The 16,632-nt window shown below is 35.5% G+C and overlaps 1 protein-coding gene across 1 annotated transcript in view; it reads right to left on the reverse strand.

The window, feature by feature from the left end:
- Window positions 1-16,632, reverse strand: part of ADAD1 (adenosine deaminase domain containing 1) — a 54,821-nt gene that overhangs the window by 21,018 nt on the left and 17,171 nt on the right. The window contains exons 7-9 of the mRNA XM_021681481.2: window positions 13,772-13,895; window positions 11,696-11,866; window positions 9,866-10,095 (exon numbers count right to left, since the gene is read on the reverse strand). Of these exons, the coding sequence (XP_021537156.1) occupies window positions 9,866-10,095; window positions 11,696-11,866; window positions 13,772-13,895 (525 nt within the window). The remainder of the gene's footprint in view (window positions 1-9,865; window positions 10,096-11,695; window positions 11,867-13,771; window positions 13,896-16,632) is intronic.

Raw genomic sequence — 16,632 nt, forward strand, 5'->3', positions numbered from 1 at the left:
CCAGAGAGAATTAGCTTATCCTGTCTTGATTTTTCAGATTACAGCATGAAACCAGCAAATAATACAGGAGATAAATGTGGCTGAGAGATGGCTGGTGAGATTAAGTTATTTTTCCACATCTAAGGGCCACAAATTGTAACTATTCCAGTACCACAATGTTCCAGTTTCACAACACAAAATAATTTAAATAATGACCATTTCCGGTTACAATGTGGGCTAATACCAAAACCTTTGAGTTTTCAGTTAAAATAATTGTTGAAAGAATGCTCAAAAAGATGTAATATCATTAGTATAGTATAAAACAGTGGGCTCCTCAAACTTAAAACAGAAGTTAGACAAGTCATTCCTATTTAAAAATTAGTAATTCAAAAGTAGATCTCTTTTCTCCTTAAAGCATCGGAAGTTCTCACAAAGAGAAATTTTACATACCACTAGACATTACATCACAAAGTTTTTTTCCATACATTGGAACTGTTGAGATGGCTATTGGCCTTACACTCATTATGACTATTTGGAAACTAGAAAACGATGTAAAAAGAACACGAATTGCTGTTGACACCCTTTTTCTAAGCACTCCTTTGTGTGTGTGTTTTTTTTTTTTTTTAGTCCCAGTATAGTTAACATACAGTGTTAGTTTCATGTATATAATATACAGATTCAACAATTCTATATATTACTTGGCACTCATCAAGATGTGTACTCTTAATCCCCATCATGTATTTCACCCAGCCCCCCACCTACAACCCTTCCTCTGTCTGTTCTCTATAGTTAAGAGTCTATTTTCCAGTTTATTTTTTTTTTCCTTGCTTGTTTCTGAAATTCCTTATGAGTGAAATCATATGGTATTTGTCTTTCTCTGACTTATTTCACTTAGCATTATACCCTCTAAATCCATCCATGCTGTTGCAAATGGCAAGATTTCATTCTTTTTCATGGCTGAGTAATAATCCATTGTATGTATATACCACATCTTTTTTATTCATCAATAGACAGTAAGTATTCCATTGAACATTCCAAATTAAGGAGTAATGACAAATGAAGACTAGTTAAAAATATGCTTGGGCACAAAAAAAAAAAAAAGATATGCTGGGGCGCAAACATTTGGGAAGAAATAAGGTCTGTGGAATAGTCACTGTATCTATAATGAACAGAAGACATGGATTCAAAAGAAAATGTTAACATATTATTACTGTGCTATAGACTAAATGCGTCCCCATAAAATATGTTAAAATCTAATTCCCAATATAATAGTAGGCCTTTGTGAGGCACCCTTGTAAAAGAGGCTTTCATCCCTGCTACAGTATCAGGACACAGTGAGAAAACAGGCATCAATGAATCAGGAGATGGGCCCTCACCAGACATTGAATCTGCCAACACACCTTGATCCTGGAATTTCCAGACTCCAGAACTGTGAGAAACATATGTTTGTTGTTTAAGACACCCAGTCTGTGGAATTTCTGTTGTAGTAGCCCAAACAGACTAAGACATACTGTAATGAGATAATGCCATTGTTTGTGCCTAAAATACCAAGACACATGTGGGGAAAAAAAAAAACCCCTAAAAGTAAAATTCCATTTAAGATTCCTTACATACCAAATTTTTTCACCTAAATGTTTTAAAAGGTGGTATAAAACACTATATCAAAAACTAATGATGTAATGTATGGTGATTAACATAACATAATAAAATACAATTAAAAAAAGGTGGTATAAAAGCAATAATGTAATAGAAAAAAGTATATTAATATTAGAAATTTTACTTTTCCTCTTTATATATGTATGCTTTAACTATTAACTAAACCTGAAGTATGGTTTTGTTTATATCTTGAGGCTAAAAATTCTTCCTGGAAAAATACAGCTCTAAAATTACAGCATATTATAGGGAAAGTTTGATTTATCTCAGGTCATCTAAAATAACATGAAACTCAAAGGTGAAGTAAAAAATTAAATCTATAATAACAAAAGCAGGGCGCCTGGGTGGCTCAGTCGTTAAGTGTCTGCCTTTGGCTCAGGTCATGACCCCAGGGTCCTGGGATCAAACCCGCATCAGGCTCCCTGCTTGGCAGGAAGCCTGCTTCTCCCTCTCCCATTCCCCCCCTGCTTGTGTTCCCTCTCTCACTGTGTCTCTGTCAAATAAATAAACAAAATCCTTAAAAAAAAAAAATAACAAAAGCAAAGAAACACATCGACAACAATACAATAATAGTGGGGGACTTTAACACCCCCCTCACTGAAATGGACAGATCATCTAAGCAAAAGATCAACAAGGAAATAAAGACTTTAAATGACACACTGGACCAAATGGACTTCACAGATATATTCAGAACATTCCATCCCAAAGCAACAGAATACACATTCTTCTCTAGTGTCCATGGAACATTCTCCAGAATAGATCACATCCTAGGTCACAAATCAGGTCTCAACTGGTACCAAAAGATTGGGATCATTCCCTGCCTATTTTCAGACCACAATGCTTTGAAACTAGAACTGAATCACAAGAGGAAAGTCGGAAAGAACTCAAATACATGGAGGCTAAAGAGCATCCTACTAAAGAATGAATGGGTCAACCAGGAAATTAAAGAATTAAAAAAAATTCATGGAAACAAATGAAAATGAAAACACAACTGTTCAAAATCTTTGGGATACAGCAAAGGCAGTCCTAAGAATAAAGTATATAGCAATACAAGCCTTTCTCAAGAAACAAGAAAGGTTTCAAATACACAACCTAACCCTACACCTAAAGGAGCCGGAGAAAGAATAGCAAATAAAGCCTAAACCCAGCAGGAGAAGAGAAATAGTAAAGATCAGAGCAGAAATCAATGAAATAGAAACCAAAAGAACAGTAGAACAGATCAACGAAACTAGGAGCTGGTTCTTGGAAAGAATTAACAAAATTGATAAATCCCTGGCCAGACTTATCACAAAGAAAAGAGAAATGACTCATATCAACAAAATCATGAATGAAAGAGGAGAGATCACAACCAACACCAAAGAAATACAAACAATTATAAGAACATATTATGAGCAACCCTATGCCAGCAAATTAGATAATTTGGAAAAAATGGATGCATTCCTAGAGATGTATCAACTACCAAAACCGAACCAGGAAGAAATAGAAAAGCTGAACAGACCTATAACGACTTAGGATATTGAAGAAGTCATCAAAAATCTCCCAATAAGGAAAAGCCCAGGGCCAGATGGCTTCCCAGGGGAATTCTACCAAACATTTAAAGAAGAATTAATACCTATTCTGAAACTGTTCCAAAAAATAGAAATGGAAGGAAAACCACCAAACTCGTTTTATGAGGCCACATTACCTTGATCCCCAAACCAGACAAAGACCCCATCAAAAAGGAGAATTACAGACCAATATCCCTGATGAACATGGATGCAAAAATTCTCACCAAAATACTAGTCAATAGGATACAACAGTACATTAAAAGGATTATTCACCACGACCAAGTGGGATTTACCCCTGGGCTGCAAGGTTGGTTCAACATCCACAAATCAATCAACGTGACACAATACCTTAATAAAAGAAAGAACAAGAACCATATGATCCTCTCAACAGATGCAGAGAAAGCATATGACAAAGTACAGCATCCTTTCTTGATCAAAACTCTTCAGAGTATAGGGATAGAGAGCACATACCTCAATATCATAAAAGCCATCTATGAAAAACCCACAGCAAATATCATTCTCAATGGGGAAAAACTGAGAGCTTTCCCCCTAAGGTCAGGAACGTGGCAGAGATGTCCACTATCACCACTGCTATTCAGCATAGTATTAGAAGTCCTAGCCACAGCAATCAGACAACAAAAAGAAATCAAAGGCATCTGAATTGGCAAAGAAGAAGTCAAACTCTCACGCTTTGCAGATGATATGATACTTTATGTGGAAAACCCAAAAGACTCCACCCCAAAACTGCTAGAACTCATAGAGGAATTCAGTAAAGTGGCAGGATACAAAATCAATGCACAGAAATCAGTGGCATTCCTATACACCAACAACAAGACAGAAGAAAGAGAAATGAAGGAGTCGATCCCATTTACAATTGCACCCAAAACCGTAAGATACCTAGGAATAAATCTAACCAAAGAGGCAAAGAATCTGTACTCCGAAAACTATAAAATACTCATGAAAGAAATTGAGGAAGACACAAAGAAATGGAAAAACGTTCCATGCTCATGGATTGGAAGAACAAAGATTGTGAAGATGTCAGTGCTACCTAGAGCAATCTACACATCCAATGCAATCCCCATCAAAATACCATCAACTTTTTTCAAAGAAATGGAATAAATAATCCTAAAATTTGTATGGAACCAGAAAGACCCCGAATAGCCAGAAGAATGTTGAAAAAGAAAAGCAAAGCTGGCGGCATCACAATTCCAGACCTCAAGCTCTATTACAAAGCTGTCATCATCAAGACAGTATGGTACTGGCACAAAAACAGACACATAGATCAATGGAGCACAATAGAGAGCCCAGAAATGGACCCTCAACTCTATGGTCAACTCATCTTCGACAAAGCAGGAAAGAATGTCCAATGGATAAAAGACAGTCTCTTCAACAAATGGTGTTGGGAAAATTGGACAGCCACATGCAGAAGAATGAAACTGGACCATTTCCTTACACCACACACAAAAATAAACTCAAATGGTTGAAAACCTAAATGTGAGACAGGAATCCATCAAAATCCTAGAGGAGAACACAGGCAGCAACCTCTTCGACCTCAGCCGCAGCAACTTCTTCCTAGAAACATCACCAAAGGCAAGGGAAGCAAGGGCAAAAATGAACTATTGGGACTTCATCAAGATAAAAAGCTTTTGCACAGCAAAAGAAACAGTCAACAAAACCAAAAGCCAACTGACAGAAGGGGAGAAGATATTGGCAAATGACTTATCAGATAAAGGGCTAGTATCCAAAATCTATACACAACTTATCAAACTCAACACCCAAACAACAAATGATCCAATCAAGAAATGGGCAGAAGACATGAACAGACATTTTTCCAAAGAAGACATCCAAATGGCCAACAGACACATGAAAAAGTGCTCAACATCACTGTACCTCTGAAACAAATAATACAATATATATTAAGGAAAAAAAAAGAAGATAGCAGGAGGGGAAGAATGAAGGTGGGAAATCGGAGGGATAAACCATGAGAGACAATGGACTCTGAGAAACAAACTGAGGGTTCTAGAGGGGAGGGGAGTGGGGGGATGGGTTAGCCTGGTGAAAGGTATTAAAGAGGGCACGTTCTGCATGGAGCACTGGGTGTTATACGCAAACAATGAATCACGGAACACTACATCAAAAACTAATGATGTAATGTATGGTGATTAACAATAAAAAATTATTAAAAAAATTAAATCTAATCAAGGACCATAGCTGACCTGACTGGACAGCTTTTTATACAGAAAAGATTCTCAGGAGCTTAATCTACCATAAGTGTAATGTAAGTCAGCAGAAATGGTTGCTGAAACAGCTATTTAAAACTGAGGCTGCATGAAGAATAAAGTATATAAATAAAAAAATCAAACATTAAAGAACTATGCACTGGTCCTACCACATCTGGAACATCGTAATTAGTCTGAGGCATTACATTTTACCCACACCACCCATATATCACAGAACATCCAGAGAAAACAAATCATGTTCCTGTGAAACACAAATGTGTGGCCAGGAAAATACATAAAGGCAAGAAGCATCTTGCCTTTGTATTCATAATGCTCACTCTGTATTTTATTACATGAATGGTATCCCTGAGAATGCAACAGTGTACAACACCTAACATATAGTAGGGGGCTCAATAATCACCTGATGAAAAAAGAATGTGAAAGATTAGATTATCAGAGAGCAGTAATTGTCAATCCTGGATGCACATTAGAATCTTGAGGGATTGGGATATTAATACCAATGCCATTCTCACATTATTTTCAAAGCTTCCTAGGTGAGCATAAAATGCAACAAGCATAAAGAATCAAATTTTTCAAGTGTTCCAGGCAGTATTTGTGTTAAGTAGAAAAATAAAAGCACTTTCAAAAACAAAACATGCTGACTCAAATCATTTATTCATGAAATATTTACTGACCCCCTAGCACAAACTGGACTAAGATGAGTGTGGCAAAGCATCTGCTTTCAAGTACTCATTATGCTCAGACAAAGCTATCAGAGCTCAATTTAATACAAAAAGCAGCAGCATGAGAAGTTATAAAACTGGTTTTGAGTCCAGGCTCTGCCAATAGGCAAACTGAATGATTTGGGGCAAGTATTTTATTAACATTGTGAACCTATTACTGATCTAAAAAAAAAAAAAAAAGGAATGAATAACAGAATCTCTAAGGTTATCAAATGTTTCTTTCACTAGGAGGGAGTCAGCAATTGGCATTCTTTATAATCCAAATGTACAATTCAAATTAGTTTATTAAAAGAACTAGACGGAAATACCTCTGGACAAACACTTAGAAATATTCAGACAGATGATCTTACCATAATAGAATACCAACCTTGTAAATATACCTTAAAAAGCTTGAAAATATAAATCCAGCTGTTTTTAAGTACTTAAGCAAAGTGAATTTTCTTCCCAATATGGATTTTTTTAAAGATTTTATTTATTTGAGAGAGAGAAAGAGAGCACACGTGCATGAGCAGGGGGCAGGCCAGAGGGAGAGGGAGAGAATCTCAAGCAGATTCTGCACTGAGCACAGAGCCCCATACCGGGGCTAGATACTACAACCCTGAGATAATGACCTGAACCAAAATCACGAGTCCGACACTTAACTGACTGAGCCACCCAGGCACCCCTACTCTGGATTATTTTCTATTCAAATAATAGTAAATGTCTTTTTAATGCAAGCCTAAGACTTTTGTCCTACAAAAGAAGGAAGACTACTACCACAAAGTGATAAAATGAACATCTAAGAACACCCACAGCATAAAATTGGCTTCTGTAAACTTTCTGAAAAGTTAAGTAAGTCTTAAAATGTAATACTCTCCCCACTGGTAACTGATCTAGTAAATAAGGTTTTTAAGAATTAAAATAAAGAACTGTAAAAGATTTCATAAAACTTACACGAGAACAGGATGAGGTCATTATCCTCAAATAATTAGATTTAACTTATAGTGTCAGTACAGAATTAAAGGGAAGCAAATTTCAATTCTAAATAAGGAGGAATTGTTTTAAAAACTGGGGCTATTCAATTAATAGGATAGATTGGTTTTAAATCCTACACTCCACATTACTGGATGCTTTTAAACTAGGGTTAGATGATACTCTATCAGGAATGGCATTAAAAGAGTTTATGTACTAAGTGAGAAGCTGTACTAGACTACTAATAAAGTTCAGTGAATTCTGAAGATTCTTTTGGCTCTCTAAATTTCTCTCTTTTAGTGTACAGAAACTTTAAATGAGTATTTCTCCAAGAGCCATTCACATCATCTGTATCAGAATCACTTAGTGGTGCTTTTAAAATGTATATTCCTCTGTCTCAAAACTCCTACCCCTTCCCCCAGACACAGAATAGAGATCTTAAGAAGTCCAAAAATCTGCATTTTTACCAACAACTTGAACACATTAAAATCATTTAGGTTATACTAGACAGAAAGCCAATTAGCTTTAGATATGTCCCACAAAGATGCCAAGAAGGAGAACAGAAACAATTTTACTAAGTCTTGTATGGTGTTTTTTATTGCTACCTGGTATTCCCCATTGCTAGGTACAAGATGACACTCAAAATGACAAGAGATTTAATTTTTAAGCTCCTGTCCCAAACCACTAGCTAAATACTAAATGATTTTATAAGAACCTATACTCATCCTTTTAAGAAACTAAATATAGTATGGAGTTATGTCATATAAATGACAAATTTTACATTTTATTCACCAAAGTCAAAGAAAGCTGTGATTCTGGAGAACACATAGACAATTCTTAGACAGTTAATAGACATTCAAGGAAAAAAAGAGCCTTTCTTAAAGGAGATTGAGATAAGTTTAAGTGCCTGAGAAAGTATCAGACCTGACTAAAAACAATCCAAAGAAATTTAGTAAGCAAATTAAATCTAAGAAATGTATCATCTACAAGAATATATATTTGGAAAAAGTAGATTTAGAAGTAACTACTTTTGAGGGTAAGAATAACTGGCACTGGGCGCCTGGGTGGCTCAGATGGTTAAGCGTCTGCCTTCGGCTCAGGTCATGATCCCAGGGTCCTGGGATCGAGTCCCGCATCAGGCTCTCTGCTCCTTGGGAGCCTGCTTCTCCCTCTGCCTCTCTCTCTCTGTCTCTCATGAATAAATAAATAAAATCTTTAAAAAAAAAAAAAAAAAAAAGAATAACTGGCACTATCATATATTACCAATGGGAATGTGATTTGGAGGGTAACTTAATAACATTTTTCAAAATTGCAAATGCATACATGCCCGTGATTCTACTTCCAGGAATTCATCTTAGAGACAGATATACTTTTACATGTGCAAATAACAAATATAAAAAGGTCATTCACTATAGCATTTTGCTAGCTGAAAAAAATTAGAAAACAATCTAAATTTCCCTCAACCTACAAGTGGTTAAATTATGATACCTTTATACAAGGACATACCATACAGTGAGACACAAATAATAATGAGGAAATTCTTTACATACTCGACATGGAAATATTTCCAAGATACATTATTAAATGAAAAAAGCAAGATGCAGAAAAGTATGAGCTGTATTACCTATTCATACAAAATACAAAAAGAAAAAGAATATGCATTTACTTCTATAAATATAAACTATCTTTGGAAAGAAAAACAACAAACTAGTAACAATGAATGCCACTGAACAAAAATGGGTGCCTGGGGACTAGGATGGGAGGGAAATTTTTCACTGAAAACCCTTCTGAATCCTTTGAATTGTGAATCAAGTAATGTATTTTCTATACAAAGAAAATAAGCTTAATGTTAGAAAATAAATCTTTTCCTTTTTACAATTTATTAAAGCCAAACAAAAATTGCATCTTATATACACATGGAACTGAAAAATTACCTGTAAGAGAAATTCCTAAGAAATGGGTATAAAATATATAAATAACAAAAAATCAATTTAAAAAACAGAAAATATCACCACCTGAAAACAAAATTATTACCCATATGAGGATCTCAAGTTTACACATGCAATTGTTATAAAAAATTAATGGCAAGCAAAGAAGAACCAAATAACAGTAGTATTTAAAGTATTTCAATACTTTAAATTAAAGTTTAAATTAAAGGGGTAAATTAAAGTTTTGCAACACTCAGGGCTTTATGAAAACTATACAAATGAGCCCCCAAATTGTTTACTGACATAATGTCTGAAAAACAATTCAAATATAATTACATAATTCTGTAATACCTCCCACCAAAGAAAGAAATTACAAATTCACATTATTTATCTTGTGTTCTAGTTACTTCCTACTCATTTGACAAATTCAAAGGATCCAGATCATAACCAAAGGTATGAAAAAGGTAGCAAAAAAACCAAATGGGCATTTAAGATTTTTCTTATTTTAAGGATTAAATATAAGCTTTTAGACTTGAGAAGTTCAAGGAAACATCTTTTTCCAAAAGAAAGGGGAAAAATTTAAATATTGTGCAAACAAAAGTGTACATTCAAGGTATAATACATCTAACTGGCTAATTTAAAATATTAATTCTTCTCCCCATAAGATAGAAGTCATATTATGCCAAGTATGATCACAAGTTACCATGAAATGAAAAGCTCAATGAAACAATGAATGTGTTTTTTTACCTTAAATAAAGGATCATGTATGCAAAATCTGATTTTATACTGATATAAAATATATTTACTTAGGGAAAGACGCCAGGAGGTACGGAAATCCCACTTACCAACGAGTATACTGCTGATATAAACTGGCTGTATAAAGTGACTCAGCAATGCTCCCTGTACACCAAGCACTTCCCATCTTGTCAATTTGTCACTTGAGGACATACTGCTTACTCTATTAACAACATCTGCAGGACAGTAGACAGTCAGATAAATTTTGCCTTCAACAGCCACATGGAGACTCAGTTCTTCATTGGCTTCAAATGCAGATATAGAATGTGGATTAAGACGCCTAGAAAAAGGAAAGGTTTTTTCCTTTAAAAAACAAAGTATACACAATGGAGTATTACTCAGCTGTAAAAAAGAACAAAATCTTGCCATTTGCAATGACATGCATGGAGCTAGAGAGTATTCTGGTAAGTGAAAGTCAGTCAGAGAAAGACAAATACCATATGGTTTCACTCATATGTAGAATTTAAGAAACAAATGAGCAAAGGAATAAAAGAGAGAGAAAGGCAAACCAAGAAACAGACTCTTAACTACAGAGAATGCACTGATGGTTACCAGAGGGGAGGTGGGCAGGGGTATGGGTGAACTAGGTAATGGGATTAAGGAGTGCGCTTGTTGTGATGAGCACCGGGTGTTGTATGGAAGTGTTAAATCACTATACTGTACACCTGAAACTAGTATTACCCTGTATGTTAACTGGAATTTAAATTAAAAAAATCTAAAAAAAAAAAAACAAAGTTGACTAGATTCTAGAGGGGAGGGGGTGGGAGGATGGGTTAGCCTGGTGATGGGTATTAAAGAGGGCATGTATTGAATGGAACACTGGGTGTTATACACAAACAATGAATCACAGAACACTACATCAAAAACTAATGATGTAATGTATGGTGATTAACATAATAAAAAAAGAAAAAACAAAGTTGACAAAATAAAATCTGTATGTACTTAAGAATTGTTTTCAAACCTAACTTGCCAGTGTACATTTAATTCTAGTAACAGAAACAGATGCAAAACTAAAGCAAGGTAGGAATGGAGTGACTTGGTTCCACAAGATTAATACCAAAGAGAAATTAACCATATGTAGACCTTATGACAAAGATAAATTCTTTTTACTGCCTTTATGTCCCTTAAAATCAAATGGAAACCTAATTTTTGTTCCTACCACAGTTATTTTCTTTCTCTGTATGAAAATTTTTAAAAACTACAAAGAGAATGAAGAAAAAAAAAAAACCATGACAATTTGTATTCAAGATTCTTCTCCAATAAAATGTTAAAAAATTAAATGTAAAATCATTTGTCCTGAATTTTTTCTCCAGGAACTCTCCTTGTCCTTGTTTTCAAAGGTGTAACTGGAAGAATTTGTAACAAAATATTAACCATGGTTATCTCTAGATAGTCAGACTTGCTTTCTCCTCTGTGCTTGTCTGTACTGTTTAAATTTCATGCTGATGCTACCCATTCATCAAGATAATGAAGTTTTGGCTACAAATTGACCAGAAAACCAAACTGCATTTTTCTTAGCTCCTGTATTAGTATTTAAGAGTGCATAAATCCATGCTTTCCTAACATTTATGAAGGCTTAAAACTCGAAAGAAAAAAATTTTCAACAGCATAAAGAAAGTGGTAGAGTACATGGAAATATTTAAGTAGTAGTAGTGTATCAGATTGAGTGGAGGGGAGGAGTGGAGAAGTAGAAATAGATCAGATTGAGTAGTGATAGATCAGATCTGATTGAGTGGCCCTCTAGCAGGCCACAAATAACACCTCAAGCCAGAGGGAGAATACGAACAGATATGAATTTACTTGTTCTATTGTTGTAGGGATTCAGAATATATGATACAGCCATCCTGATTGCTTTTAAAAACAACTTCCATGATACTTACAATTGTGACTTAATTTGAGCTGACCCTTTAGGCAACTGGTTCATATAGAGATAAATGTTGATAATCTGTTTGAGAGTGAGTAGATTAGAAGCTGGTTCTGTACAAAATATTGATTTTTCCATCATAGCAGGATTTTTGCTGTAGAAGAGTAGAAGCTGTCTATAAAAGTACCTAAAATAAAAGGGTTATAACTTTATCAAGTAATAAAATTTTAAAGTAATTTATCTTAAGTGTCATATTCCTATTCATATGTGTTGTGAGCAATGTCCCTCCCCATGTGGAAAGTTTTGATATTGGTAAGAACTCCGAAAATAACTTTAACCTTATTTAATGAAGCATTAAATCCTGTAAGAAGTCCTCAACTGGAGCCCAGTCTGACATGTGATCTGCCTAAAAGTGCCATTCCTGGACTACGATTCCACTCATTTCACATTTGAGTCCTCAATTGTCATATCCTGCAAAAGACCCATTTCTCTACTGATCCCTCTCTTTGTTCTCAGACAGTTCTGCTTTCAGTCTCCTACCTGAAGTGTCAAAATTCTGCCTTGCTTCTACTTTCAGACAAACAACAACTGTGGTTCCTGCTCCTTAGTGGTTTTAAAGACAAAAACACAGAAGTACAAGAACAATACAATGAAGACCATAAGTTATACTAAGATATGAAACAAATCTCCTGAAAAACTAATACTAATCACATCAGGGGACAAATACTATTTTGCTTATTAAATAAAAAACATGATTTTAGCCCTTTCATCAGAGATAGTAAGAAATAGTAAGAAAATTCAGCACAAGCATATAATAGGGCCAAGCATGGGAAGAAATAAACATAGAAGAGGTAATTTTAAAGAGGTCAAATAACTTAATAAGCACCAATGAGGATTAGAGGACAACGACCTGCATTACCTTCATGGATTTCTCAAAAACCTCCTTTCCTTTTAAGATGATATGATTCTTTCCTTATAGAGACATGTACTAAAGTTTTTCAGGCAAAATAATGTCTAAATTTGTTTTAAAATACTCTACCAAAGAAAATACCATCAACAAAAAGTGAGGATGCATAGGTTAAATAAGAACAGCAGAATGCTGATAACTAGATACGCTGATAATTGGATATGCTCATGGGATACTGGTATCAGAATGCTGATTAACTGAATGATAGAATTCATTATCCTATTCTAACTTGTGTTTGAAAATTTCCATAAAAAAGTTTATAAAAAGTAAGCTCAATGGCTTAACAGAACCAAAATCTGGTGGATCCTAGAGAAGAAAACAAATTTCTCACTTTTCATATGAAGGGACTTCTAAGGAGTAACATTCCTGGCTTTTCTCTCCTACCTACTATTTACTCCTTTTGTAAGGAGCAGAGTGACTACTGAAGAATTTGGGAAAAGAAACTAGGTATGCTCACCTCAGCCCTTTTCTCTCTCTTTGAGATCTGCCAGCCTGTATGAACTTATAGTTATAAAACAAACAAGTCAGGAGGATGAGAAGTATAACAAAGGGAACAGAATCAGTAATACTGTGATAACATCATATGGTAACAGATGGTGACTATATTTACCATGGCGGTGAGTGTAGTGAGTGTTGAACATTAACATGTATAACACTGTATATCAACTATACTTTAATTAAAAAAAAAAAAGAATACCATATCTACATTCTGCTATACAGTAAACTTTGCATAGACCTCATAAATGGAAACTTACTGGTTTCTGGCAATGTCTTTGGATAAATATGACTAATTTGGGGGGAGGTGAATATTACCAAGCCTACTTGGTCCAGATATAAAGCTATATATTCCAATTACTTTGATCAGTAATAAAGATGGTATATTAAAAAAAAGTTGTAGAACTCTTAAAACTGAGTTCATAAGGTCTTGATAATAGAAGCCACTAAAATCCACAGATTATAGACACTGCAGTTACTGTAAGGTTTTCAAAAATGACATGGAAAGACTGTCATATCCATGGCTCAATAATCAGTAAAATTCCATTTGTGAATAAAGATACTGATAGGTGGTTACTTTGGGCTGAAAGCATTAATATTTGGTGGCATTAAATATACATGTTACCTTACCTAAGGAGAGACCTTCTTGCTGTAACAACAGCATGAGTGTCATGTAACACTCTTCCATTTGGCTTAATGCACTGGCTGTAATTGTATTCACCTGTGCCTATAGCTACAACTTCATGCTGTCCAGCTGAAAGGAAAAGGTTAACAGTAGCAGGTTATTTTGACCTCCTTCTTCCCTATGTTCAACCTCTACCTTGCCATTTTAAAATTACTTATATTGACCAAAAAGATGGAAAAATTCCACAGTTCCAAATAAGAGTTCTAGGAAACAATTTTTTTAATAGCTCAATAATATTTCAATAAAAAAGTTATTTTAAAATAGTTCACTTAAAATTTTGCCACAATCAATAAAATCAACAGATAACCTTAGTTTTCAAACATGCACTTATTTCTTCTACATCTAGATATGTTTGGCTTACTAGAGACTTCATTTGCCATTCTACTTCTGCCTTAAAGTTATCTGTAGTGGCTCTATTTTTTTCTTAATCCACTCAAATTCTCTACAAGTCAGAGTTTCTCTGTTCTACTGACACTGCTTTTTTAAAGATTTTTTATTTATTTGAGAGAGTGTGTGTGCAAGAGCAGGGGGAGGAGCAGAGGGAGAAGCAGACTCCTCACTGAGCAGAGAGCCCGCGTTGTGTCCCCTGCTTGGTGGGAAGCCTGCTTCTCCCTCTCCCACTCCCCCTGCTTGTGTTCCCTCTCTCACTGTGTCTCTCTCTGCCAAAGAAATAAATTAATAAAATCAGGCTTCCCACTGAACAGGAAGCCCGATGAGGGTCTCAATCCCAGGACCCCAAGATTATGACCTGAGTCGGAGGTAGATGCTTAACCGACTGAGCCCCCCAGGCACCCCTAAAACTGCTTTTTTAAAGAAAAAAAGCACCTTATTCTTTTTCTAATAGTTTTGCTCCATTTACTTTTTGCTGTACCCCATTTGAGATTTCCTTATACAATTCTTTTTTCCTTTCACATCCTATGAGGCCTTTCTATAGTGTAGTCACTAAGCTCATTGCTCTTTTTTCTCTAGAATATTCTCCTGTTTTTTCTTTTACTTCCATGTTGATGATTTCAGAGAATCTCTAATTTTAGACTTTCAAACAAAGTTCCAGGTGCTAAAGTAGATGATAGGAATAAAATGTTGAGCAAGACATGCCCTCATGAAGCTTCTAATAAGAGACAGAAAAAGACTAAACAAACCACAAACTTTGATACGTGCTTTAAAGGAAAAAAAATATGGGGCCAATGTAAGAATAATGGGGGGAAGGTTACCTCATGCAAACTAGCTGCAGATTCTCTCTTTATGAAATTGAAATTTAAGTTTCAGTATGAAGAGTGAGCAGTATGAAGAGTGAGCAGCACGAGTGAGGTAAAGGGTATTGCAGTCAAAAGAAAGAGCTTGTGCAGACCCTGGGCAAAGAGAGACCAGTATAGCTGCTCCAGGAAAGAGTGAAGGGAATGGCATAAGATGAGTTTAGAAAATGAAGCATCATAAACCATGCTAAGGAGTCTGTGGATTTTACCCAAGAGCTATGATGAAGCTACGGAGGGTAAGGGAGTGAAAAACCACACTGGGTTACACATTTTAAGATCACTCCTTTATGTGGAGAATGGTATAAGTCCAAGAAGCTGAAGACATAATGATTTAAGACTTGAGTAATGAAGGGTGGTTGGAAAAGAATAATCAGATCTGAGAGTCTGGAGACATAATAAACCTTAGAGATAAATTGTAGGGTATTAGGGAAAGGACTTAGCCTTTTCATCTGTCTGAGCAACTGGGGAAATGCCATTTACTGAGATGGAGAAAGCTGGAGGAGGAATAAAATTAGATGGGAAAAACAAAAAGTTCCATTATCACAAATGTAGCTGCTCTAGTAAGGAGGGGATGGTGATGGTAAAAGTATATAGTGTCAGTGTAAGCTCTGGAATGGTGATGTAAAGTTCTGAGTTATAAATAGAAACTCAGTTTCTATTTCAACTCTGTAACTCGACCTGCCATGTTTCAGGGAGATGCTAGTTTGATAATGCAGGAAAAAGAGGGGATAACCAAAAGAAGGAATGCATCAAGATGTGAGAGGGAATGGAACCAAAATTTAAGTGAAGTGATTAGCTATAAGAGGAAAGATCCTTCTTCCACTCACAGTAGAGAAGATGAGCACAAATTACATAGATATGGTGGTAGAGAACAGAAGAAAGTTTTGATTTGACAGCTTCTTACAGACACAATTAAAAATTATGAGGCATGGCCATTAGTTGAAAGCAAGGATGGAAAAGAGAATGTAGGATATCTGAGGACAAAGGAAAGTATGTAATGGACATTTCAGGGAATATGATCAACCCTACTGTAGACACAGGCTGGCTGGGCAGTGAGGAATACCCACTTGAGGTTTCTAATACATTTTAAGTATGTATTGATTGTGTGAGTTACTCCAGGAATATGTACTTGATTTTACTCAGTCTTTCCCCACCCCACATTCACAACTGTATTTCGAAACCAGATTTATTACTCTCATCCATGCTATTCACACAACTTCACATCAGCTTCCACATTCCAGTGTATATGGAAACACCGTTCTCTATGTGAACTTGAAATGTTATGTTTTATTCATCTCATTTCATCTATCATTTGTTGTCACTTTCATCTTATCACATCAATTTCTTTTTTTTTTTTTTTTTTAAAGATTTTATTTATTTATTTGAGACAGAGAGAATGAGAGACAGAGAGCATGAGAGGGAGGAGGGTCAGAGGGAGAAGCAGACTCCCTGCCGAGCAGGGAGCCCGATGCGGGACTCGATCCCGGGACTCCAGGATCATGACCTGAGCCGAAGGCAGTCACTTAACCAACTGAGCCATCCAGGCGCCCCTT

Source organism: Neomonachus schauinslandi, chromosome 2 (assembly GCF_002201575.2).
Source record: "Neomonachus schauinslandi chromosome 2, ASM220157v2, whole genome shotgun sequence".
Classification (NCBI taxonomy): Eukaryota; Metazoa; Chordata; class Mammalia; order Carnivora; family Phocidae; genus Neomonachus; species Neomonachus schauinslandi.